We start from the raw sequence: 27,874 nt of genomic DNA on the forward strand, positions 1-27,874 counted from the left end.
GTGTCTCTAGATACTCCAGGATCTATCCATATACTATATACAGTGGCGTCTCTAGATACTCCGGGATCTACCCCACATACTGTATACAGTAGTGTCTCTAGATACTCCAGGATTTAACCCACATACTGTATACAGTGATGTCTCAGATACTCTAGGATCTACCCCACATACTATAGATACCAGTGTCTCTAATACTCCAGGATCTATCCCACATACTAAATATACCAGTGTCTCTAGATATTTCAGGATCTATCCCAGATAACTTTGAAAGCAAAGTCTTGAGGCTTCCTTGTCTCTGGATATTATCCCTAATGACCAAGCCAGTTTCCTCTGGTGAGTTGAGTCTTCCTTGTTTCTGGATATTACCCTAAATGACCTAGCTAGCATCTTCTGGTGAACTGAATCCAGAAAAGTAGACATCCTTCCGCATGTCAAAGATAACAGATTTCTTCTTGTAAAGGATAGATGATTCTGAATGGTAAGATTTTGCTTTTCAACTCATGAGAAGCAAAGCTGTGGTTAACTATTTTGAAAGCCATATTTTGTGTTAGTGAATCTTCTTCAAAATGGATTGGGTCAAACCCTTGACAACCATAGACAGCAAATTAGTTAGTTGAATTACCTGCAGACTCTCTGGGAAGCAGCTCATCCTAAAGGCTTCCTTCCGGAAGTAAACTGATAAAAAAATAATATAAAGTACTTTGTGGTTGTTATAAGAGAAAATTTATGGTAGAGTTACGTCTGTATTAGGCATTTGAAGAGGCTAAGCAAGCCAAGCTTTGTCTCGGCAGTGGGACGAACCCTGTTTGAGCATCATTGTGCACTTGTCATTGCTTTCTGAAAAAGCAACTGTCTTAGTTAGGGTTTCTATTGCTGTGAAGAGACACCAGGACCATGGCAGCTCTTATAAGGAAAACATTTAACTCATGTGGCTCACTTACAGTTTCAGAGGTTCAGTCTATTATCCTCCTGGCAGGGAGCATGTCAATGAGCAGGCAGCCATATGCTGGCTACATGTTGATCAGAAGGCAACAGGAAGTGGACTGGGACACTGAGCGAAGCTTAAGCAAGAGACCTCAAAGCCTGCGTGCACAGTGACGCTTCCTTCAACAAGGCCACACCTCCCAATAGTGCCGCTCTCTGAGTTTCTGAGGGCTAATTGCATTCAAACTACCGCACAGACTTTGTCTGGTTGTGTAGTCAGCTTTCAACCCTGCAACTGAACTGAGAAGCAGAGAGTCTCCCACGAAGCACATGAGCCTGATTTCTTAAATGGACACAACCTTAAAGAAATCATTTATTTACTTTGTGTGTGTACTCACGTGTGAGTGTATACCATGACATACGTGTGAAGCCATACGTTAATTCTCTCCTTCCCCAACGTGAGTTCCAGGGATCAAACTTAGGTCCTCAGACTTGGAAGAAAGCGCGTTTACCCACTGAGCTATCTAACCAGCCCATATTTAGGTATAACCTTTAGACTGGCTTAGCAAACGTTTAGGTCTGGATTAAACTCAAAGCAAACAATGACAATGATGAAGAAGAGGAAGATGATGTTGATGAGAAGGAGGATGGTATTTTTTAAATTTTATTTATCTTTTAGACAAGGTTTCTCTGTATAGCTCTGGCTGTCCTGGAACTTGCTCTGTAGACTAGGCTGGCCTCAAACTTGGAGATGCCCTGCCTCTGTCTCCTGAGAGCTGGGATTAAAAGTGTGTGACACCACCACCCAGTTGATATTGGTTATTATAGGTAATGCTCTGAAGGAAATTCTTAGTGCTTTCTAGGTCACATTTAACATACCGCTCTTCTATACAGTAAGTAATACTTTTATCCTCAGTTCTCAGAAGAGAAACTGAGGCAATGGAAACCAAGTAACTGATGCAAACATGAAGAAAACCTACCTGCCTGATGGGTCTGCTGTCTTCCTGAGAGACACTGTTGTGAGCCTTGCAGAGTTTCTTGCAATGATCATATTTTATCAATAAGCCCTTGGCCTGTGTTGCCAGGCCTTATGAGAAACAGCCTTACAAAATTCATTGGCTCATGATCAGGTCATATTTTATTCATTACAACATCTTTTAAAATCCTATATAAGAAACCACAGAGAAAAAGTTTCACTAAGGGAAAGATTGCTCTGCTTCTCCAGAGCAAATAATTTGGAATTTGTATTATAGGAATACTGTGGTTTATGGTCCTAGGTCTCCCTTTCTGTGCCTAGAAAATTCAAACCTCAGTTTGAAACCAACCTCTGACACACACAGGACTGTACACCGTGTCTTCCATCTCCTGCCCTTGTTTTCTGTGGCTAATTTCTTCACTCACCTTGTTTTTATTTGTGCAACCAAAACGCACTTAAAATCCCTGTTGGGTTGAGAGAAGTCAAGAGTAGCTACAGACAAAACTTGAATCTCGCTTTATCTGATCAACCACTTTGTCTTGGACAAGATACTATGTGAAGGCTCAGATAAGTTTCTTTTCTAGAGAGTGAATGGAAAGCAATTCTTCCCTTAATCAGGAGAAAGGCAGAAACAGAGGGCAGCATATTAAACCTACTGAACACAGCGCCTACTGCCTTGTATTGAGAAAACATTAATGGTGAGTGTGGTATCAATGGTGATAGCAGAAGATAGACAGACACGAATATCACATGCTGGGATTAAAGAATAGGACCCCTTAATTGCCACCCCACCAGTTCCCACCTGGGCACACACAGGTCTCAAAGGGTGTGTCCAAACACACAACTGTTTGTGTACACAACCCCATAGCAGCATTTATTGCAAAGGATTCTGGGAAAGAAACACTCATTCCCCTCCCCCCCAACCCCCTGTGTAGAATCAAGGGAACAGACCACTGCTATTGGCCTTCACAATCTCGGGCCTTTCCGTTCCCCAGACGCTCACTTTGCAACTTTTGTGAGCTCGGGTCCATCTGTAGAGTCTTCATATTAGTAAGCAGAACCAACAGCCACCTGGAGGCCTTGTGCACAGATGTTTGCTCTGGCTTAAAAATCTGCTGACCCTCAGGTTTCCAAAAGGCAGACTCCTCCCATGTGACACTCACTGGAGGTTATTGAGAGGAAGCCTCAGACTGAAGCTGCTTTTAAGTAATCTAGAGGGACGCTTGAATTCTGCCCTTAGCCTGTAAAGAGATTCAGGCTCTCCGATCACTTGGGACCCACATCCTCAGCTAAGGCCAAGGGAAATGTGGACTGGAGCAGACACAGGGATAAGAGATTTATACGTTAGAACACAGAGGAGCCCAGGTTTCATCCCAACAAGTCCCGTGCCTGCTAGGAACTCTTTGCTTCTCAGCAGGTCCAGGTTTTTCTCCCTTTCAGTGCCCCATGCTTTTCTTGTGCCCTTGGCTGGGACATTCAGAGGGTGCCCGAGTGAAAGAGGCGACAGGATCATTAGGACAAAGTCCCAAATTCACAGAGTTGTGTTTGTACAGCCCTGTACACATTTGTCCTGAAAGGCAAATGGCGATTTTCTCTGAAAGAAGTCACTGGGCTCTCTGAAGAATTTCTTCATGGTCTCCATGGTAACAGACCTCCCCCCCCCCTTTCTTTCTTTTTCTCATTTTCCCCTGCTGCAGCGCCAGCAATCCTGCCTCTTTTCATCACTCTTGGCTACAGCCAGGTTTCCTGGCTCACTATCTTGGGGTCCTTTGAGCTGCTAGTGCTCTAACCTGATGTGAATGTTTCATTATGTCCCACTCTGGCTTGCAAACAGCCTTAGGGACAGGAAGGGGAGATGACAGACTTGAGGGTCATTCCCATCAGCTGTCATCATTGAGCTGCAGGGTTGGGAGCCTGCGGGGTCAACAAAACAGATTGCAGAAGTCAGCTGCTCCTAAGAAGTCTCTTACTGATCCCTCCTGCCACCTGAATCACCTGAGGGCGATCAGGGAAGACCCAGAGGAGACAAGACCCAGCAAGGTTTAAATGAACCATTATAGAGAGGCTGGGAGTGGGCACATAAAAGCTATCCTAAGTGTTTTGTAAGCTTTGATTCAACTAAAAATTGTAGCAAATCTTTAGGAATGAGAAGCATGCTTTTCATTTCACAGATAAGAAAAAAATGGTCCTTGGACTGTTATAACTTGTCCAAGGCCCCAGGCTAGTTGGTAAGAAGCGGGTATGGATTCTAATAGCAAGCCTCTGTTTTGTCGTTACTCAATCATGGCCCAGGTGAGAAAAGGTACCTGCCGGGGTTCCTTGTTTGCTGTCCTGGAGCCTGGTATGTGGTGGTCTGGAACTTTTGCTCTGAGATCTGAAGGCAGATTGAACAGTTTCCAGCGGGGATGGTGGAAGGAACGTTTCTGGCCATCGTAGCATCACACCGGAACTCTAGGAGAATAACAAGACTGAGGCCAGCAAGGGATCCAGAGTTGGGGTAGACGGGGACTAAACCATGTGACCGCCACACCACTGAACAGCAAGGGTCACCAGGCTGCATAGTGGACACCTTGTCTCTAGTTCAGGCTGAATCACAGAAAAACAGGGGGGGCAGGGGTGCTCTTCTTCTGGATATCTGTGTCCAGGGTTGGAAGCCTACAAGTCTTGAAGACTTCAGAATTAAATAGTTAAGACAGCATAAATCAATCCTTCAGATGTAGAAGATGGGGGATTCCAAAATGTAGCAACTGAGGAAAATCCAGGGAAATGGGCAAGAAACAGTGCCATCTCTTCACCTAGCACAGCAGCACGTACCTGTTATCCCAAGCTGAGGAAGGATGGAGAGTCACGGGTTTGATGCCAGCCTGTGCTACCTAGGAGTTCAAAGCCAGCCTGGGGTACACACCAAGATACTAAAACAAAAACAAAACCATGTTCTCCAAAAGGGCAGAAAGATGTTACCACCCCAGAATGGTTGTCAGAAGCCAGTCTGACTCTGCCCCTCCTCCCTGAGATGCTCCCACTAACTAAACAACAAAGTCATTACTGTGGAGACTTAGTTGATGTCATCCTCAAAGGTCAGACTCAGAGCCAGGGATTGCAGAAACAAAGAATTTGAGAAGCCCATAAGAGATAGGAATTCATCCCACAGCCGTGGGGGCCCACCCAGTTTGCTGCATGGGAACTCTCTCTGTTAACCCCTATTGAAATCTTCTGAGTCCCACTTTCCATCTCTCTCGACTGGATCCAGAGGGGAAAGAAAACCTGTCTGAGCACCAAGGAGCCCATACACCTTGGGGCTAGCTGAGAGAGTAACACTGCCCTTAGCTCAAGAATTCTCAACCTGTGAATCGCGACCCTTTAGGGAGCCAATGACCCTTTCATAGGACTTGCAAATCAGATATCCTGTAAATAAGATTTTTACACTATGATTTGTAACCGGAGCAAAATTACAGTTAAGAAATAGCCAAGGAATAGTTTTATGGTGGTCAGGACAGTGCAACATGAGAAACCAACTGTGTTAGAGTTGCAGCATTAGAAGACTGAGAACCACACCTCCACTCATATCTTGACCCCTCCCTTTTAATTCTGTACCCACTGGAGACAAAAGTGGCACCTGGAGAGAGACACAGAGAAGAGACAGTAACCAGTTCAGCCCACTCTACCCATACAGCAACCAGCGGTGAGACCATTAGAAACAAAAACTATTACCCCAGTTGAATTGTTTTTTGTTTGTTTGTTGTTGTTTTGGGTTTTTTGAGACAGGGTTTTTCTGTATAGCCCTAGCTATCTTGGAACTTGCTTTGTATACTAGGCTGGCCCTGAACTCAGAGATCCGTCTGCCTCTGCCTCCAGAGTGCTAGGATTAAAAGACGTGCGCTGCCACTATACCTGGTCTCAGTTATTTTTATAATGACTTTCTACCAGGTAAACGAATGAGTCTAGAATTCAGAAACCGTAAAGGAGACAAACTGCTCAGTCTTAGCCCATTCCTACAAATCTTTGTGCAAGGAATTCTCAGTCTGCCATAGACACTTAATTCTTCTCTCCGCGGAATGTCATTCAGCAGTGAGGCAAGAATTAGGCACCCAGCAGCAGCTTAGCTCCCCCAGAAAACAGTGGAGAAACTAGATTGAAACCCAGGCTTCCAAAGCCATTTCATGTCTATGGAAAATAAAGAGAATCCCATCCTCATTCAAGCTCTCCTTGCTTCACATCTACTACGGAGGCAGCAGGATTGGTACATCACACTTTTCTTCTCTTGGTAGTAATTTAACACGTAGGGTTTGGGATGTCATCTAAACTGAAACACAGTGACAACTGGATGGAGAGACTGGGAAGATGGATAGGTCACTGGAGGGCTTCCCATGCAAGCACAAAGGCCTGAGTGTAGATCCCCAGCACCAAGTAAAATCATGGTACCTCAAATCTGTAGCCCAGCTTTGGAGCTGGGGGAAAGAGATGAGATAAACTTGGGATCACTGACAGGCCAGCTCCGAGCTCAGAGAGAGAGAGAGAGAAAGAGAAAGAGAGAGCGAGCAAGTAAGGGAGACACTTGATGTCCACCCTGTCCTACACACAGACACACATACAAAAGCATGAATGCATACATGCATAGGAACACATGAACACTTAGGACACACACTGAGATAGGAAAACTGGGTCGGGGAATAGAACTAAACAATTTCATTTTGCAAATGATTCTTATAAAAAAAATCATTTTGAACCTCTTTGCCTGAATCGTTTTCAGCCCTCATGGTGAATTTTCAGCCCTCACGGTGGGAGTTCATTGGCCAGCACTTTCTCAATGGTCTCCAAACATGGCTGTTTACCAGATCGCCCTGAAAGGTGCTTTTCAGCTGTAATGACTAGGATCCTCCAAGACCCATTGAGTGCAATCCAGCTGTTTGTGGTTTCAAAAACATATCCCCCTGTGGTTCTGAGCTGGGGCCAAGGCTCAAAATCTAGGATGAATGTTTCTAGAAATAAAGCTTTGTGTCTCGGTCCCAGTCGACACTTTGTGCTTATTACCTCAGTCGGTCCTTACACTGAGCTGTGAGACCAGGACTTATTACCCCCAAAGACAGGAAGCACTTCGGGTAGAGAGAAGGTACGTAACTCACCTCAGAGTTCAGAGTTTGGCGGGTCTGACGTGTGATGTGAACTCAAACATCTGGCTCCAGAACCTGGCTCTAGGACCAGTGCCATCACCTGCCTCTCCCTCCCAGAGAGAATGTTGACCTTGGCCAACCAAGTGCAAGCCAGTGAGCTTGAGAATTGCTGACTTGCTTCTCATTGAATCCTGTCGTCTCCTGCTCAGAGGTTCCTGTTTTACCAGGATGTCAATGTGTAAATGCAAGCACTGTCTATGCTTATGCAAAGGGAATAAAGCCAAGCCGCGCGTGCCTGCGTTTGGCTATTGAAGTACTACGTAGGTGACAGGGGGTGAGGCTAAAGACTCACTGCCCTGCCTCCCCTTGGTCCCCAGCAGCACCAGGATAGTAAGAAGCTGGAGAAGGCAGTCGTGCTTCTCTGTTGTCTGTGTTCACATCGTCCATAGATCTTTCCCTCGGGTTGGCGGGAAGAGCCTCATTGTATTCGGGGGGGCCTTCAGCTGTGGTCCCCGTGTTGTGCTTTGAGACCCACGCTAAGCACCCAGGACTGCCAGTGCTAGTGAGCCGCTCTTGTTCCTCCCGACAGGCTCCTCACAATCCTGCTGCAACAATCCAGCCTCGGTGAGATCAACCATCAGGACGCGGAGGTGAGTAGGCTGTCCCCAGCCAGTCCACATGCGACGGCAGAAGGCGTCTTTTACACGCAAGCAAGCTTCTCTTTCCTACCTCCAGGCAGACTGCTGTCTGTCAGTTGGGGTTGGGGCAGGGGCAGCTTCTTCCAGGGAGGAGGAGCTTTCTGGCATTAAGTACTGAAGCATTAATCATATGACTGAAATTTCATCATTTCGCCCTGGGCATTCCCTCTCCTGTCTCCTTGAGTCCCCCAAATGTAAGCCACAAGCCGTGGCTCCCCAGATGTGTTCTTTCCAGGTTAGGAGGACACGCAGACTAGTCCCAGGCCAGCATTACTAGTCCCTGTTAATCATAATTGCTGTTGCCTTCACATTGCTAAGTCAGCCTTGCAGAAAACGTCCGAACCATCAACCCCCATCCCTGAGCAGAGTTCTAGGTCAGACCCTGTAGTGCTTCCCCAGACCAGCTTAGGGCTTGATCATAGTCACGCCATGTTCCACGATGAGTACTGTTTTTCACCAGCCAAGGGATTTCTGTAACAATTGTCCCAAATCCAGCTAAAATCCCTGGTCTCTTAGTGGGCTTTCTGTTTAAACACATGCTGGATTAGGTTGCTCTTCAGTAAGGAGGGCTAGTAATACTGAGAAAGTCTTGTCCCACTAAACACACACACACACACACACACACACACACGAGATGTCACTCTACGCTGGTTTTGATAAATCAGCTGGTCCCAGACGCTGAGGTAGGTAGGAGTCAGCCCCTCTTAGCTTCCTCCTGATCCCCTGCCCCCATCTGTCTTGAGCCTTTCATCAGAGGTCTCCCGGCAACCATCATGATGGCCACGCCAAAAAGCCCCTGTTCAAACTTGGGTTTGAAACGGAACATCCCCCTGATTTGTGGTCACACACCGTGTTCCCTCCACACATCTTCAGTGACCCAAAGCCACACCTCAGAGGATAGAACAGCGCACCTTCTTAGACTTCTACTTTAAAAAGGAGAACCAGGGACAGGATAGGAGCTGTGTGCACTGACCGCTCTGTGCCCACGTGGGAAGCGAGGGCTTGGAAGGTTACACTTGTGGCAGCACACTGGAGATGTCTAGACCCTGAGCAAGCCGCCGACTACTTCCTCCACCGCAGTGCTGCCATCCCCATCCCAAGTCTGATTTAGGTAACTGGTGTTTGAGTTATCCATACCCTAAAGCCAAATTCCACTTGCAGGCCTACAACCCTGGCTACTTTGAAGCTGAACTGGTCTCCCCAGCAAAGTCATAGTTCCCCGCCACCCTACTCCTCTCATGGAGGCGGAGGGAAACACAAATCTTTTAAAGATCTCTGGTTCTTCCTCATGCAAAGTGACCTCTGTTTCAAAAAAAAAAATTAATTAAAAAAAATCCAAGGGGCATAATGGTACACGCCTTTACTCCCAGAATAACTCAGGAGGCAGAGGAAGGAGGTTCTCTGTGAGTTTGAGACCAGACTAGTCTATATCTCAAGCTCCAACACGACTTCATAGATAGACAGACCCTGTCTCAAAACAACAACAAAAATTCCTCTTGTTATCATGCCACCATTTAGGCCCACAAAATTAAGGGCTGAGAGAGTGGCAGTCTCAGTGATGATGTGTCCTGCCCAAGGGCACACTTGCTTCTTCAGCCTGTGTCTCAGCAGGTCTGCACCCATTTGAAACCACTCTCTAAAAGTGCCTACTGCAGAAAGCATGGCCTGTGGGTTGTGAGGTGCTCAGCAAGTAGGGTGTCCGCACAAAACTTGACTTTCAAATATGCTTGGTTTAGTCACACAAATATCCCTCATAGTACCATGCTTACAGACATGTCAGCAAGAGGGGAACAGCTGGTTGAGCAGAAGATACAGATGCAGGATTCAACTGGGGGTTCTTCTATGGTGAGGATGCTTCAGGAGCTTCGTGAGCTCCTCCACAGTGAAGCTTCCTGTCAAGGCCGGGAGAATGGCACTGGTGGAGATTGCAGCCATGTGTGAGCCCAGCAACAATGCCAGAAGTTCAAAGGTCACTGAAGCAGCCCCCCCCCCACACACACACACGCCAGTCTCAGGTCCTCTGGTAATGAGTATCAACACAAGAGACCAGAGAAACAGCGTCTTGGGAACATGGCAGCAAGATCCTAGAGACCATTACCAAAGTTCCAAGTTTTGTATCATTTCTCTGGGCTGTGGCTTTGGGCTATCTGAGTTCAATCACACTGTGGGACTAGTCCACTAACATAACAATGTCACCTCTGGGTCGCATGGCTAGTCCCATTAACACATCAGACTCTCTTATCAGAACTGCTTGGTGACTAGCTTAGAGGCCTATCCTAAGTCACACGAAATGGTTCCACTTACGTTCCTAACACCTGCCTGCATCTGCATTAAACATGAAGGTTCAATACAGATTCAGCCCTCTGTATTGATGGGGAACTAGTCCCGAGTCTCTCTAGGATATCAAGAATCTGAAGTTCAAGTGCCTTCTGTAGCCATGCCTCTTTTGCCTGTAACCCATGCGCATCTTCTCTCGGACCTCAGCTATTCTCTAGATTACTTCCAATACCGCGTGCAATGTAAACCATGTGTTAATTGTTGTTATACTACATGGTTCTATGACAAGAAAAAACTCCATGCATGATTAAGACAGGTATGATGTCCACATTTTTTTTTTAAATCCTCGTTTGGGTGAATCCATGGATGTGAAGCCCACAGATGTGAAGAGTCATGAGAAAGGAGAAAATAAATGTCTGAAATCATCCTAAAACTAGAATGTGATGTTCTTATGTTGAGGAAACGTCCTATGTGAGCTCAGTGGCTTGAAGCAATTCTCCTGAGGTCCAGTTTTTGTATCATCATATTTTCTTTCGGTCCAGTAACTTCAGCGCTACAGGTAACATTAGAAAGACCCTCACCAATTCCACCCCGACCACCTTCATCTCCAGGTAATCACTTCACCTCCCAGTCTAGCCATATGTTCAGAAGAAGCACAGAATATCACAGGGAAGGCATTACACGCTATGTGTTTTCCTTGAGTTTACTTTCTCCCTTCTCCATGTTCGTGGATAGAAATCTGGTTCATTCCTTTTGATGACTCCATAGTGTTCCACACAATGAAAATACTTTGGTCCATTTAACCACTTCCCCTGGGAATTCAGGTTGTCTCCCAGATTTTCTACCATCAGTCTGCTAATCTAAAACACAGTTTTATATGAGTCTCCTTGGGTCCCTTATGGGAGGATTTCTCTAGAAAAATAACTCCTGGGTCATAGCGTGTTTGTTTCTCAACACTGCCCACCTGTTTCTCAAAACGCCCATGTGCAGTCCCACCAGTATGCTAGGAAGCCCTCTTCTGTGTGTTGCTTAGTTATCCCCTTATTTATTTGCCTTCCTCACTTGAGATTGTATCTTCCATGCTTCTGGATCTTCTTTCACGATTTCCTTTCATCTACGGGGTGCTTGCCATTTTCTTGTTGTTTCACATCTGAAAGGTGGTCTTTGGCCTCTGCTGGGTTTTAAATATATTTTCATAGTGCCATGTTCAGAAACTTGTGAGTGCAATGTACTTACTAGATGATTGTTCTTGCCTGGTACTGATTTTGCTTTGGGTACCTTTTCCCCCCCTCTAAAGAATGCCTATCTACGCTCAGAAACTTAATTACAGTGTGCTAAATTTTCCCCTAGTTTGTCTGCGGTTTCACTTCTGAACCCTTTGTTCTAGTCCAGTGATCAGCTTGCTTTTTCCTGTTTGGTTCTCACCGCACTGTTTGATTGCACAGTGACTTCTGTAGAAGTTATCCACACTCTTGGGTTTCGCACGGTGGGAAAGGCAAGGTGGGTCTCAGGTGTCCTTTGCATAGTTAGTCTAAGAGGAGGTCAGAAAAATGGCTGGTTTAGAGAGAGGCTTGTCTTTTTCAGAGAGAGGGAGTTACCGAGTTGCTAGCCTCCCCTGCTCTCATCTGAGCTTTCGTGGGAAGAACACCCCATCCGGAGAGGCCATGAGCTGTTGGCGTCTGGGTCAGCAGTCTTGGTGCATCCCACCCAAAGGAGAACCATTATGCATGGTATTTAGCCTGCAGTGTGGATCTTATGCACGGTTTCATTGCAGTAGGTTTTCAGAAGCAACCTTATAATCCAAATACCAGTTATAACAGTACTCTGAGAAAATAAGTTCAGCTTGCAAAACCGGATGTGAAGTTCTGGACATGAGTCACAGCTCTAGTTGCATTCTCTGCATTCCAGATGTGTAACCCTAGCCACTGTGCACTCAAAAGCAAGATCAGAAGACATCGATCCTGACTCCAGAAATCTCACCTGACAGCTAACCAATGGCAAAATGTTATAGCATTTCTAAATACCCCAAAACTTTATACTAAAACTGACTATATTTCAAAGTGGAGTAAGGTTGTTACTACTCAGCAGCCCTTAACTCCCTCTATCCCTGATCCTCGAACTCCTGTGAGAATGCCTCTTCCATCTTTGTATTCTTGACCCCATCCCAGTGGATATCAAAAAGTGTGTGTGTGTGTGTGTGTGTGTGTGTGTGTGTGTGTGTGTGTTTGCTGGAGAGATTACTAAGTGGTTAACAGAATCTTCTACTCTTGCAGGACTCCCATATTTAGTTCCCAGTACCCTCGTCAGGGTGACTCACAATCAATCACCTATAAATCTGCCTCCTGGAGTGTCAGTTCCCCCATAGACACTGGCATGCAAATCATACACACACACACCTTAAAGTATCAGATATCTTTAAAACTATGTGCATATACACAAATAATTTATCTTAATTAATATGATATATACATTATATATACACATTGCATATAAATACACATTATAGAAAGAAGTTGAAATTTTTAATCCAAGAAAAAGTCACATGATTCATGTTATTTTTACATTAATGATCCTTTCCCCTGTTTGTTACCTAACTTGATTATACATTTCACAAGTCAGACAATTGTAGGTGACATTAGTTATTTCTGGCATCTATTCTCAAAAATAAGATTTTTTAAAATCACTTAGCATCCTCCAAAAATGTCTGTAGATTGGAGAGCAAGGATCCTTATCCCTATTTTGCAGCGTGGATACCTCTCAGCGGCTGGTGAGGTCTGTGGATGACTATCTGAAATTACACAAAATATATAGCATTACAAAAGTCATCAATTGCTTTGAAATACAGTTATCAGAATGGCTTAAAGAGCAAATTGATAATAGTAACACACAAATGGCTGAGGTGCCTATTAACATATGAACATTATTGTCATGTTAACACATGAAAGCTAATGCTGTTGGCTCTCTCAGTACCACTTGGTGCCTGTGGCTCCTCACAGAACTTCTTACCCTGGCCCCCTCCCTAAACTTCTTCTTCCCAGCCTCTTTCTCCTATGTAAACGCGGCCACTTTGGACACCTGGCATCTTTCCTTCTTGGTCTCCCAGCATGCTCCTGGCCTCTCCCCCACCCTCACTCACTCTCTCCTCCACCTCTGCTCTCAGGGCCCGGTTCATCTGCTGGCTATGTTCAGTCTGGACTTTTCCAGATGCCTCTAGCTGAATTCTCCCTCATATCTACAATAAACTTTCTCAACCCATATCCAGGAACAGCCATGTTCTTATTTTCTTATGTCAACTTTTAAACATCAACCAAGGAGACCCCGAGCTTCTTAGCAGTTCCAGACCCTTCAAGATGGGGAGCTGTTTCGCTGATCTCCGCCCCTGCTCTTGTTCTGTCCTCCACATACCTAGACAAGCCAGGTCCTCAAATGTGGCCACATCAGCATGGTTCTCTGTGTCCTTCAGTGTTAGGTGGTGGTGGTAAAATTGCTTCACACGAATTCGATTTCTGGTTCCAAAAACAAAAACAACCTCTCCACCCCACCCCACCAATCAAAATCAGTAATGGCTTTCTTGGAGGGAGATCTGAGATTCTTTTAGAGCCTGTCAGCTAAGCAGAAACTGAAATGGCATGCCACCGGCTCACGGCCCAGGCTTACTCATCTGCACAGGAGGGCCGTTTCACAACAGCCCTCCTGTGCACCCTCCAGCTACAGGGCGCAGAGTCCTGCAATGGCCTCACAACACATCCTCTGTCAAAGGGACAGACTCTGGAGATGTTCGCAACTTAATGTGAATTATTCTTCAGTCTTTGAACTGATGTTTGCTTATTTTTCATAAAAAAAGGGGAGTCTATTGTTACCAAGGCCATCTGAGTACCTAGTTCCACCATCTCTATGATGCCTCGATTTTCCACCTCCTGAATGTTTCCGTGGTCTAACTAAGTCCTCAGTGGGGCTGAGAAGACAGATGATGGGGGAAGCAGATGAAGGAGGCCATCTCACATCCAACGGATCCCATCCTTCGCATGTCCAAGAGATCCTTGATAGCCTGGAATTCACCGCTTCTAGAAAAAAGATGTCTCAAACGCCTGTGTGCTTGGTGCGGTAGACAGCATCTTCATTAAACCGTGACACATTTCCACTGTGAGGTCTACTACCACTCAGTGCGTACCAGCTTCCAAGCCTGAAGCCTGCCTCTATGTAGTCCCCAGCCTTCACCGTACGCAGCTTGACTGCACGCTCCACAGAAGCTCGAGAAAGGAGGAAGCAGTGGCAGGAAAATGTTCCTCAATCAAGAGTTGCCCAATACCCATGATTGTCCAGCTGCCTGAATGGCTACCCGTGAGCTTGTGAAATCTTTGGTTTTTAGACCACTAATGGCACAAGGATTTATTTTTATTTCTTATTAGCTCAGCAGGGGAATAATAAAGAATAGCAACAGGAACTTTCTTGTGACTGAAAGTTTACAAATTGTTTACAGTGTAACAGTGTTCAGGGAAGTTAAGTCAAGTCATCGTTGATAGCCCTAAAGAGTCATTTCTAGGCAGGCGTGGTGGTGGTGCAGGCCTTTAATCCCAAAACTCAATAGACAGAGGCAGGAAGATCTCTGAGTCTGTGACCAGCCTGATCTACATAAAGAATTCCAGGACAGCCAGTATATAGTGAGACACAGTAAAACAGCAACAAAGAAGCAGTCATTTCTGAAGTGCTATACTTTAAGGGGAATCTAGAGACAAATGGCCGAGTTAATACTATAGAGAAGCAACCAGAAACCTAGAGACAACCATCATTGCTTAAACTAACAAGACTTGAATCAGCTAAGACTACGCACACGAAAACAGAATTCCCTAGCACCTGAGCTTCTTTCCAGATATAGAAGTCTACCAACATGATGAAGATCTTTTTTTTTTTTCCAGAACTACAGAAATGTGAATTTGAATTCCAGCCTTGCCAAGTACTCAATCACTGGCCTTAGACAAATTGCTTAACCTGTCTGCTTTGGCTTCCTCACTGCAAAAGTGATTCTAAAACTCCTGCCCCTGGGACCACTGTAAAATTCATTGAGATAATACAGACAGACTTCTTGGTGCCAAACAGGTGCCCAGAGGTAACATTTGGGCTTGCAGACAGCTAAGCATGGTTGTCAGTAAGCCCAGCAACCAGATATCTATCCAGGAAAGAGACATCTGTCCAGGAAAGAGCGAACCCAGGCTACATGTGACCTCACATTACCCCTACCACACACACTAAATAAGTAAATAAATAAATAGATTATCTTAAACCTTCTTGTGTAGACATAATAATTAGCCTTGCATAACCACAGTTTAATTTAGAACCACATTTTCACAATGAATCTTACATACTTAATTCTACATAATCATTGCCATCTATGGCATGTTTTCTTTTGTGTGTGTGTGTGCGTGTGTGTGTGTGTGTGTGTGTGTGTGCGTGCACATGTAGGCTAGAGGATGTTGGATGTCTTTCTCAGTTGGTGCCCATCTTTCATTTTCTGAGGCAGGTTCTCTTGCTGAACCTGGGGCTCACCAATTCAGCTAGACTGACTGGTCAGGGAGCCCCTGGGATCCTCCCGCTTCCATTTCTCCAGCACTGGGGTTACAGATGCATGCTGCTAGGCCTGACCTTTTAACGTGGCTGCTGGGGATCCGAACTCAGGTCCTTGTGCTTTCAAGCCAAGCGTTTCGCAAGCTGAGCCATCTCCTCGGTTGACAGAAGTACTAGTGATGAGGTCTTTCGGAGCACTCTCCCGAAATTCTGAAGTGTGGATTGAGACAACCAAATCCTTCTGCTCAGTCGTGAGGACCTAAGTTTGGATGCCCAGAACCCACATAAACAGCCAAGCACAATGTGTATTCTAGCACTGGGGAAGTGGGGATAGGTGGTCCCCGGCACTCACCTACCAGTGTGCCAAGCCCATTCAGTGAGCTCCAGTTGTGTAAACCCTGGACGTCAACTTCTGGCTTCTACATATACATACACTCACATTCACATACATCTTCATCCACATGTACACAGGAGCACATGCATGAACATGTATACACAAACACCACACACACACACACACACACACACACACACACACACACACACACAAATTAAAATGGATAAAAGGCAAAGCCAAATTTTACAAAGTCAAGAAAGGCGGCCGGGAACAGTGGGAATTCACCCCTTTGCTTACTAAGTAGTTTCTCTTAGCACCTGCAATGGGCTCACTGTTCAGAGCGCTTGGCATTGAGACAGGCAGACGAGAGCACAGCCATCATGAATCCCGTGACTGACACATGATCTCACAACTAGAAAAGGAGTAATCAATGTGAAATAAAAGAAAAGGAATCTGGTTCCCTTGTGTTTGGGTTTCTGATCCCAGTGGCCTAGCTGGAAGTGCAGAAGAGAAACTCGTGGAATGACTCTGTGTTCCATGAGAAACTCGTGGAATGACTCTGTGTTCCATGAGAAGCAGCAGCAATCGCAGCCAGTGGGTGAGCTCCGCTCTCTTTAGTATTCGCTTTCATATCCTTTTATTCCAGCATTCTTTCCCATATGGAACCAATTTGTTAACTATCCCCAAGAACAGCTGTAGGGGTATCAGAGGACACTGGGAACTTGAAACCCCGCAAGCACGCTCTAAATTACAGATTCAAACTAAGAAACGGATTGAGGAGTTTTAGCATCCTGGGCCAGTTCTCCAACCTCAAACCCTGGCCTCAGTTCTCTTCTCACTCTGACTTGAACACTTCACTAGGGCTGTTTCTCCTTCTAGGAAATAAGAGGACAATGGCATAGATCAGGGTTGGTTAGCTGCTGTGGTAACTCAAAATCTCAACCTCCTGGCACAAGAAGAGGGATTTGTTCACATCATGATCCGATGGTGATTGATGTGGTGGATTTGTTCTCCCTCATCAGTTAGGGACTCGGGCTTTGCAGTTTTGTGTGCCCATCACCTTCTACAGCCCTGTCCTCCTCCACATTCAGTGGTGGTGAGGAGAGAAAGCAGGCATGGAGGAAGGTATGCTTCCTAAGCCGGGCCTTGAGGGAGTTTCCTAACCTTCCCTCCATTCTCCAGTGGTTAGAACTCAGTTGCATGGCAGAACCTGGTGTAGAAAGCTTAGGATGTGGTCTGTGTGTCCCGGGAGAAGAGGAAGTAGCTTGGGAACCTGGGAGAGATGTCACCACAGCCCTTACGCCAGAAGGTGGTTTGGAGGATGGAGTGAGGATGGTAGCTGTAAGAACTCAAATGACATCCTGGATCAATAAAAATCCTGGGGGTAGCGAGGTCAAGGCCTGTCTCCTCTTCCCTGCTCATCCTCTGCAGCAGGCAGGGCAGGCCTCTTAGGCATCTTCATGCTCTCTGCAGGAATAACTGAGAGAGAAGCTATCAGCTGCTCCAGTCCTTTGTGGTCTCTGTGGATAGCCCAATCTCAATTCATCCTGGATGTTTCTATGTGGACCAAAGGAGTGATCAAGGCAAGGTCATCTCTCATGGCATACTCTCAAATACCACTGTTTCTTTGGGGCTGCCATTGGCCAACGTGAAATCACTTGCCATTAAGGCATTCCTTAACTGTATACCCTCAGTTCTCAGAGAAGCTGAGATTTGTCAGCTGGACCAATCTAGCTCGATCCTTCCAGCTGCGAAGAAAGGATTTCCTCTTGGCAGTGTGAATCAGATCATTCCAACACCTGCTTGACACCCTCCACCACCACGCTTCCACTCGTGTGGGAAAAAATCCAAATGATTTGCATAGGATCAGTACTCCCAGATTCAGCCTGTCTTCAATTGCATTTCTCCTCTCCCCTTATCCATCCATCGATTCATGCATTCGTCTGTCAGCTTTGCATACAGTTTCTGTTCTAGGCACTGGGACCTCAGCAGTCCCGTAATGTTCAGGACTTGGTGGCGGTTTGTGTGCTTGCGTGACCGCTGCCTCTGATGCTGTCCTTGAGCATACCCTCAGCGATGCGCCTTGGTGCTGGCGTTCTTCCTTCAGTCCTTCTCACAGAAGACTGTATAGAGCAGGCCCTGCTCCCTTAGTTATGCTCCATGTGCACATTGCCAGCCAGGAAGTCCTGGCTCCTCCATGTGCATTCAATGTCCGTCTTCCTGTATTTTACTGCAGCCCAACTCCCCCGAGGGCATGGATTTGGTTTCTCAAACTCACTTTTGTAATCTCAACACCTATTAATTTAGCAAAAAGTTAATCATCAACCACCACTTGAACAAGTGGCTTAATGAGTGAAGGAACTACCAAGCAGCAGCAGTTGGTGCGTGGGTGACGACATGCTAGCCAGGGGAGGAATGTGAACTTGCGTCCTCCCCGGAGCCTGTGTTCATTTCTGTCCCTTCTGATCGTTGTGCTGCAGGGAATGACACCGCTCCACTGGGCAGCTTTCCATAACCGGCCTCAACACACCCAAGTGCTGCTGAAGAAGGGGGCAGATCCCACTCTCCTGGACAAGGACTTTAAGACAGCCCTCCACTGGGCAGCCCAGGTGAGAAAGCAGGCTGTGAGCGTGCCTTGCGTTTAAATGAGGTAAAGCCGACCTGAGCGGGTCACCCACACATGCTGGTCCCGATATTTACTTGAAATGTATATGATAGAGCAAGGAGGGCCGTCCCCCATATCCAGAAAGGCAAGAGCAAGCCTGCTGTTTCAACACACATGCACACACCCTTAATGCTCTCTCTCTTTGCACTCAGTGCTTCCTGTTGACTTACAGAGCCCCTCCGGACCGAGCTCACTGACTTTCCTCCATCCCTCCACAGCCACGTCACTGCAGATGACCCCGGCTTTTGTACCCAGCAGTGAAACAGTGACTCACACTCCCGCATCACGGTCACATGAGTTGAGCCACCTGAGTCCACACAGCCATAACAGCAGAATAGGCCTGTGAATTCTAGGGTCCAAAGAAAGTCAAGCAGACTGAGAGGAAAGAGTGGCGACACCTGACAGCTCTGTCGTCTATCCTTTCGCCAAGGGTTGGGCTCTCTGACAAAATTAGTGGAGTTACCTATTCCCACGCTCGAGGAGAGCAGGGATACGCTGCCTTCAGCATGCTGGCTTCCCATGCCAATGCCCAGATCCCCACTCCTCGCTGCCTTTGCCCACCCAGGATGGCATTGCCAAACGGTTGCCAGCCTCGTTGTGAGAGTCATCTCTGCTGCCCAACCCTGGTTTCACTCAGGGTTTTCCTGGGGCAGAGGTAGCACCTGGGACTTTCGGGACTCACAGATGTGCCTATGATCAGGGGAAAACAGAAGCAATTTGGAAATTGCTCTGTTTTTGTGTCTCTAAACTTGGCTTCAGTTGCAGGGCATCGGACCCGGTCCTGGGCAGGATGACAAAGTGAACCAGACTTGTTTTTGTCTTCTCCACCTGCCCTGGCATCCTCCCATGCACTTTCGTTATCTGATCAGACGCCCCACCCCCTCCCTGCGGGCTTTGTTGAGGGCACTTAGAAAATTGACTCTGGCCAGTTAGGGACCACAGTAGCAATGATCCCAAAGAATCTGGTCCAGCACCCAAGCAATGCCCTGAGCATGTTGCTTCTCAGCTCAGGTGGAAATGGTATCTGAATTAAGCATTTCTACAGATTCCCCCCTCAATACCCTCCCACGCTGACTCCTCCTTCTCGGCTACTGTCCTCTGAATGCCCCCCCCGCCCCCGCAGTAATTCTGATGGACCTGCATCATCTGGTCCCTCTTCCTCCATCCCAGCCACAGTTGAGTCCTAAATTAGCCCTTGTAGTAGAATGAATCCCCAGCAGGCCTTGCCCCAAATGCGGACTCCTGAGCTCCCTGCACCCAGACCTTCTGAGTCTCTGTCCTTATCCTGTAGGTGGCAGTTTGGCTAAACCAGAGCGACAACACACACTGAATTTCCATGACAGCCCTGGATTTGACCTAAGGAGAGTCATACACATCTGCGTATCTTAGCTCCAAATATATCGGGAGAGGGAGGGTATGAATGGAACCGTGCCTATGGCAGCTAGAGGATGTGACGGAACTGGAAGAGACAAGTCACTTTGTTAAATCCTCTGACCTTCGTAGAGACTGGGTTGATGAACTGAGTATTCTTCTCTCTAAAATTTAGAGTCTAAGCGACCGTGCTGTAAATGATATTGCTCCCAGCCTACCATGCTCCCAAGACTCACCTAAAGACCTTTTAAGTAATGTGGATGCTTAGGCCCCGCTTAGAGTTCTCCTTCAGTTGTTCTAAGGTGGAGCCCGGGCATGGAGACTTTTAAACCTCCTTCCTTCTCCCAGGAAATTAAAATGTACTATTAGGACTGAGAGCTGTTGTTAGAGAGAAACTCCAGTTAATGGTTGCCAATATCGTATCTACCCCTATCTTCAATGTTGCCTTTTCACCACAGTTAGACACATGAGTGAAATGCCTCCTGTATTTGCTCCATCACCACTCAATAAACCTTCTGGAACATCTGCTGTATATCTGGCTCTGGCCCTGGAAGTAAAGTGAATAACAGAAAGGTTCCCGTTGGTACCCTACGGTGCTGGCCGATATCTGTGTGCGAGTGCTGTGCCCTTGCATCCGCTTTTCTGAGCAAAGCTGTCTTCATCACCCCATGACAGTTGGTAACTGTATCGACGTGTAAGGAATCCTGGCTCTGAGGACCTGTGGTCTCCCTCCCTTCCACGTGGCTAGTGTTGGTAGTCGAAGTCCCTTTGCAGGAGTACCGGGAAATCACGGCCTCAGTGGTCCGCCGCAGTTGCCTCTTGTTGCACAGGTCCAGCGCTGCATGCTCGTCATAGTGTTTCCACATGAATGAGTCTGCTTCCCATCGGCATTTATTCCTTTGCTCAATTTCCTGCCTTTCTCTTGGACTGTACAATGAGATTACATATAAGGCTAAGGTACTTGGAAATAATTAAGCCTTTGTATTTGACCCAAACAACCAAAGCAGTAAAGATTTGAAACATCGGGCCCAGAAACTAACTTCAACTTCTGCTTCTATTTTATAGGTCCTTTATTAGCTAGAGATAGACTACAATGGCCATGACCTCTTTCCTATCTCCTATCTGTCTAGAAGACACCACTGTTTGGCCATAGCTGGGCTAACAGAAGCATCCCTGTTTGGCTATCGTTGGGCTAATAGAAGCATGTCACTTGCTGTCTGTGATAATCTTAGTGTCATTCCAGACCCGCGAGGCCATGCTCTCACCTCCCTGTGATGACACTAGCTTGTCAGGCATCTCTGCCTCATCTCCCTCTATAGGCCAGCACAGAGTGATAACCCCCCTGATTACCTCTTACATGGCCCACTGATCAATACTATTACATTGGAGGTGGAGGGCTGGAGAGATGGCTCAGCTGGCGAGATGATTGCTGTGCAAGCCTGTGGACCTGAGTTGGAATCGGGTGCCTGACACCCACATAAAAAGCCAGGCATGATGATAATCCTGGAATCATTGTAACCTGTAATCCCAGTGCTGGAGAGGCAGAGCCAGGAGGACGCCTGGGGCTCACTGATCAACCAAGTAGTCTTCCTGGATCGGTGAGCTCCATGTTCAAGGACAGGCCCTGTCCCAGAAAACAGGGTAGAGAGCGACAGGGAAAGGCACTCAACAGCAGCCTCCAGCCCCCACTTATGCACACATATGGGCGTGCACCAGTACACATATGTAGGCATACACTATTCTTTATCTATCCATCCATCTGTCTGTCTGTCTCTATCTCTCCCTCCCCCTCTCTCACACATATAAACACAAATGACATTATTCTGGAAATTAAATTTCAGAATGAGTTTTATCAGAGACAAACCACATCCAAAACAATAGTTTCTCATTTCCAAATCCTCTTTGTTCATTGCCAATACATAGAAAAATAGTTTTGTCTATTGTGAAATATGTGTCTTATATTCTGAAAACTTGTTACAGTTGTTTCTTAATTTCAGGGCCTTGAGTTTCATCTGTCTTTTCAAATATTCTACTTAGACACCCACATGAGATGCAAAAAGTCGTTCCAGCTCTTCCTTCCCAGTCCTCCTATTTTCCCTCCACTCTCCTGTCTTATTGCAATAGCTAGGACTCTGGCCCTCGAAAGACTAGCTGAGAATAGCTCTGTGTGTATCCTTTTCCTCCCTCTAGTTAGCGAGGAGCCCATTCTCCACCGCTTACTCTTCAGACTCGCTATCTCCATTCCAATCTACTTCGTCTGGCTGCAGCATGTCATAAAAGCCCTCGGGCCTTCAGGGCGACGTGACTGAAGCACAGCCGCTAGCTCGGAAGCTGCTGCTTTGTACTCGCTCTAGCACATGATGAATTATGTTTACATCCCCTCATTCAAGGTAGGGAGAATAACCCTTTCCTGTCAAAGGAAGGTACCGGGCAACTTCTTTTGCGTTAGTAATTATCCTAGTTGCTGTAACGAAGGCAATGTAGGGCGAAAAGAGTCACTTCTGGCTTGGCGTTTGAGGGGATGCAGTACATGGTGGAAGGAAGCATGCTGGCAGGCATCGAAGGCAGCTGGTCACATGGCACCTGCAGTCAGGAAGCAGAAATGAACGCTGGTAGTGAGCTCCCTCTACCCTATAAAAATATACACTCCAGGACTCCACCCATGGCGTGGTGCTGCTCACGTCCACGGCAAGCCTACCGTCTTCTTAAGACCTCTGTGGGAGCATCTTCGCAGACGCACCCAGAGATGTCTTTCTAAGACGATTTGATGATTCTAGTCCAGTCAAGTTGCTAATGAAGAATAAACACTCTTGTTCCCCAGCCCTATGCTGATAACCAACTGCTCCCACAGCCTCCCGATGAAGCTCTTTGAAGGGACACTGTCTTTAGTTACCGTTCTATGGCTATGAGGAAGCAACATGGCCAAGGCGATTCTTATAAAAGAAAGCAGCATTTAATTGGAGGCTTGCTTACAGTTTCAGAGAGTTAGTCCATGATCATCATGGAGGCAGGGGTGCATGACAGCGGGTCAGGCAGACATGGTGCTGGAGCAGCAGCTAAAAGCTTACATCCTAATTCACAGGCGGGAAGAGAGAGAGAGAGAGAGAGAGAGAGAACAAGACTAGACCTGGCTCTTTGGCAAGTGGTCTTCTGAGTCAAGCTCCTCTCCAGTGCTCTCTGCTCATGAGGGATAAAGAGAAAACAACTAGCACAGAAGTTCTTAGAGAGCGTGAAGGCAACGTGACAGTCATTACCCACAATACAAAGCAGATAAACACCGCCAAACAATCTGTGACACTGCGAAGCCGAGAGCTCAGCAACAGGCTGTGTGTGATCTTGCTGCTCCCCTGGTGTGCTAGCATTCCCACTGGATGTGGGCCCATTCTCTCTTCCTCCTTTGGCCCCATCTGGGCATTCCTACTTCTGTTCTCCTGCTTCTTCTTGGCCCCTGTGACCTCCCTAGCCCCCCATCGTCTGAGCCTCCCTTTGACTGGAGCCATCCAGAGTGCTAGCAGGGAACGTGGAGTGTCACCAAGAGATTATCATCCCCACTGTTGACTTCTAAAGCAGTGTCTCTGGTAAGGTACGGGGGGGCCACCTTCCTTGCAGTGGCAAGGTTCACCATGACTATTTATGTGACAGGTCCGAACAGCGGTTTTCAGTTCAGCTTCCTCAGTGCAAACACGCAGGGTCCTTTTCCTCAAAGGTCCAAGCCTACAAACTCTACAACGTCAATCCTGGCCCAGCTCATTTTTAACTCTGACCCAGAGTGAATTCCTCCATCCCTCCGGCCTCTGTTCTCTGACCTCTCGGCCTATCTCCCGGGGTTATGGTCAGGAGCGGTTTAGGAAGGCGCTAAGCAACAAGCAGTCTCTCCATGCACACAACTGTCACCATTATTTCTGAGAAAAACTCACACATGAAAGGGAAGTACGGATGATGGTGTTACACAGGAGACCCAGGAGCAGGCAAAGGACTTATCTGGGGAACCCAGAGCAACAAAAGGCAGGTTGGGAGAAGAGAGTAAAGTGAGGGAAGACACCTTGCCCATCCTTGTTCAGAGGCCTAGCCTACAGCACTCCAGCCTCCACGACACATGGGACCATTCGGTCAGGTTTCAGAAGAGGCAGACACAGGTGCCCTGGGCTGCAGCTACTGCCAGTGACTTGTCCCAAGAGTCGGGCGAGGAGAAGGACCAGAGAGGGTGAGGTGTGTCCTTTTGTTTTTTCCATTTGTCCTTAATGCTCCCTCTTCTACAAAGAGGGGAAACTGAACAGAGGTGTTTTGCCCTTTGAATCACCTTGGCAACCTGAAGGCCTTTTCTCTTCCAGGAAATTGTAAACAAAACAAACCCACTGAGCTGGCACTCTTCTCTGTTTTCCTTCTCCAGGAGCAGGTACTTTCCAAGAAAAGTGTCTCTCGACTGTTTCCAACTGTATTCCAGACCCCTTCAGAATGCATCGAGTTGTATATGAATGACTCTAGAAAAAAAAAAAACAAACTTTGAGTCTGCTCTGTTGGGGCCACTAGAGAAATCTAATCCCAGACAGTGGCTATCTATAATTTGTATTCCATTTCTTCAACAAATTTCCACCTATCTCAATTCTCTGCCAGGAATTTTGTTTCCAGTTGGGGTTAATGTCCTCCACACCTAGGGAACCGACAATGGACTTGGTGGCAAACGGCAACCGAAGTCAGAGCTAGCCTGACAGATGTGTTGCCTAGACAACAAATTGCTCCCTAGATCTGCTCAAAGTCAAAATGGAGTGGCCACGCTGAAGCTGCATCTCACTAAAGCCAAGCTAAGCTGTTAGTTAGCTGAACTTCTGAGAAGCCAGGAGAGAGGGGGCAGGTGCATAACAAAATCCTCCACAGATCAAACCACATGATCATGACGCTCGCTCCTTTTTAATTTTTCACCCTTCTGAGGCTGCTTCGCCCATCACAAAACTGCAAACTTACTTAATACATTGTAAGGTTTTTTTCCTTTTTGTAATTTTTTGGGGCAATGATTTATGTAGCTCTAGAATATGAACTTTTTTCATGTAGTCATGCCGGAAGGTCAAAGGGTTGGACAGGTCTACGAGTACTCGACAAGCTGGCTGTAAACTGGGAAGACAAGTCCCCCAGTCCCCATCATCTAAGGAAATGGCCACTCTGCTTTTTCCTTCCTTGTTCTGTTTTGTTTTTTTTTTTTCTCTGCTTTTTCCTTCCTTGTTCTGTTTTGTTTTTTTTTTTTTTTCGCTTATCCATCCTCTGTCTTTTAAAACACGTCCTCCCTCATCATGCATAGGTAGGAACATGGACAGGGTTGTTCATGATGGGATTTCTCTGACTCTTTTTTTTTCAGAGTGGAAATAGGATCCTGTGCTCCATCATTCTGAGTCACCATAAGGGCCCGTCCATTATCAACTATGATGATGACAGTGGAAAGACATGCGTCCATATCGCAGCAGCTTCGGGTTTCGGCGACCTTATTAACGATCTGGCAAAAGTCCCTGAGTGTAACCTGCAGGCTCTGGATGTGGATGACAGGTATCCATGGCAACTCAGACAGCACTGGGAACTACCAGTCATCTTCCCCTAATGTTAATCTTAAAATAAAGACACCGAGGGTGCTATTCTTTCTGACTATATCCTTATTACTGGTAATACATGTGTTTGTAACAAGTCTTGATCTATTTTAGTAAGAGGAGGAAAAATCATTGTTATGAACAGAAATCATGACTACAGAGTTGTCAGATTTTCCACTTTTCGCTGAATATCTCAGGAGGCTTTCTGTTGAGCTGACGTGGGCCCTGGTTCTTAATGGAGTTTGTATTTCCTTCTTAAAAACCATGGACCTTACTAATGAAAAAATTTTCCAGCTATTGTTGTTAAATTGGCTGGAAATGGAAGCTGGGTTCAGAAAGGGACGATGACAAAATCTCAGGGGTTGTTAGCAACCCAGTGGAGGATCACCTGCGTCTTTCAATGGGGTGCTCATCACCTACGACATGCTTACTAACCTTCCTTGACTTTAGGCACTGACTGTGTGAAATGCAAGAAAAAAAATACAACAGTAAGCAACACTATTGAAAAGTGTAAGAGCTACAAACGTTCTGAATATGTAGTCTCCGTTTTCTGTCAAAGTAAGACCTGAGCGTCTGATAATCTTAGAAATCCCATAAGAGAACCTCCGCTGATACCGGAAATTCTTTTAGCATGTGTGTATGTCGGGGGTGGGGGATGTCTTATCTTCTACATAGGTCTCAGGAGTTGGAGATGTTTAACCTGATAATTTTAATGAAAACTGAAGGCTACTTTTTCCTAAGAGCAGGTGTTGATCCTGGGAAAGGGCATGTTAGTAAGATGGTTCGGGAAGTAAAACATCCAGGCAGAGAAAGGAACACAAGGTCGCGTTAAGGGATGGAAGGAAGTTTGCCTGCTTCCAAAAGCTGCTAGAAGCAGCTCCCTATTTTGCAGAGTTACACATTTTAACAAAATCCATTTTCCTGAGCTTCAGGGAAGAAAACAAACCCAGAGAGGAAAATCAATGCTGAAGACATGTCCGATGAGAAGGGAAGTGAGTTTCTAGGAGTCCCCCCCCCCCCAAACCACAGGGTAAGCCTTTCCTGTTCTCATGTTGAACATGAAACCCTGTCTTTTCTCTGAAATTCTGAGTTTCTGTTAATAATTGAGCTGTTTAAAATCATCAGAAGCTTAAAGGCATCTCTGCGACTTGCCCTTCTTTCCTCTTTCTTCTTCTTTCTTAGTGAAAGAGTTTCCAAAAGAAAGGCTTTGTGGTAAGAGAAGAGAAAAAGATTGTGATGAGAGCTGTGCAGTGGGGGAAGGGGATTTGGAGAACTAGGCTGCCTGTTCTTAGCCTACGTCAGAAAGCAGGCAAGGTGGTGCTCCCTGGAACCATAGCCCCAAGGAGACTGAAGTAGGAGGTTCACAAGTTAGAGGCCAACACGGGATACAGAATGTCTTATGGAATGAGACTGTCTCAAAAACACCCCCCCCCTTTTTTTTAATGGCCAACAGGATGGCTCAAGAGATAAAGGCACTTGTCACAAGTCAGATGAACTGAGTTCTATCTGATATATATATAATGAAGGGAGGGAACTGTCTCCCATGAAGCTATCCTCTGGTCTCCATGCAAGAGCCATGGTATGCAAGCATGCACGGACACATCCACACACAGGAAAGAAATATAGGGGGAAGAACTGAGTCACGTAATACATCTACGGTATTTTAAATATTACGGTACTCACCTCAGAGTAATGCCAAATCACAAATAATGCAGAAACAGCGTCCATGTCTCAAATGTCCCACATTTCATCCATCTGTGAGGTCATAATTCATTTCAATAAACAATTTTATTTATTTCATAAATAAAAGGGAGGACCTTTCATCTGATTCTCCTCCCTGCTTATTCCTGGCAATTCTCCAGAGATGTTTACAGGCTTCACGAATTCAGCCCTTACTAGCAGCCTTAGAGCCTTCCACCCATCAACCCTTACCCACCAGGGACCACCACTCTGTTCAGTTGCTTTAAATCACAGATCCTGACCTTCCAATTCTTATTGTGTTGTCCGAGGCCAGCTTACAGGATCATCCTGCAGCCTTGAGGTAGACAAGACACTGTAGCTCAGACAACGTGACATATGTGTCACAGATTTGCCAATGAGGCGCTCAGTAAGGTTGTCAACGTGTTGCCTTGTTTTCTGTGCCCCTCCCATGAGGGCCAGAGGAATTAAAACCAGTTGGTCTTAGCGAGCTTAAGGCAGGATTTATTTCATAAGCCTTCAAAGTGAATTGTTGCATCTTGGCAAGCCTACATCAACTGGCTTCATTAGCAACTTTCCTCTAGATGGAGAGAATAATCTGCTGTAGCCTCATCTTGCAAAATATTGTCTAGAGAGCTCTCTTATATAAAATAAAACAAATCCTACCTGTCACATCCAGACA

At 46.3% G+C, this 27,874-nt stretch overlaps 1 protein-coding gene across 4 annotated transcripts in view; it reads left to right on the plus strand.

Annotated features, from left to right (window-relative positions):
• Ankrd55 (ankyrin repeat domain 55) overlaps nt 1-27,874 on the plus strand; it is an 85,076-nt gene that overhangs the window by 31,263 nt on the left and 25,939 nt on the right. For 3 of the 4 annotated variants that reach the window (XM_026783765.1, XM_026783768.1, XM_026783766.1), the window contains 3 exons: nt 7,601-7,661; nt 18,366-18,494; nt 25,272-25,456. In XM_026783765.1, coding sequence (XP_026639566.1) covers nt 7,601-7,661; nt 18,366-18,494; nt 25,272-25,456 — 375 coding nt within the window. The remainder of the gene's footprint in view (nt 1-7,600; nt 7,662-18,365; nt 18,495-25,271; nt 25,457-27,874) is intronic. The other variant, XM_026783767.1, reaches the window with a different exon arrangement.

This window comes from Microtus ochrogaster, chromosome 19 (genome assembly GCF_000317375.1).
Source record: "Microtus ochrogaster isolate Prairie Vole_2 chromosome 19, MicOch1.0, whole genome shotgun sequence".
Taxonomy (NCBI): domain Eukaryota; kingdom Metazoa; phylum Chordata; class Mammalia; order Rodentia; family Cricetidae; genus Microtus; species Microtus ochrogaster.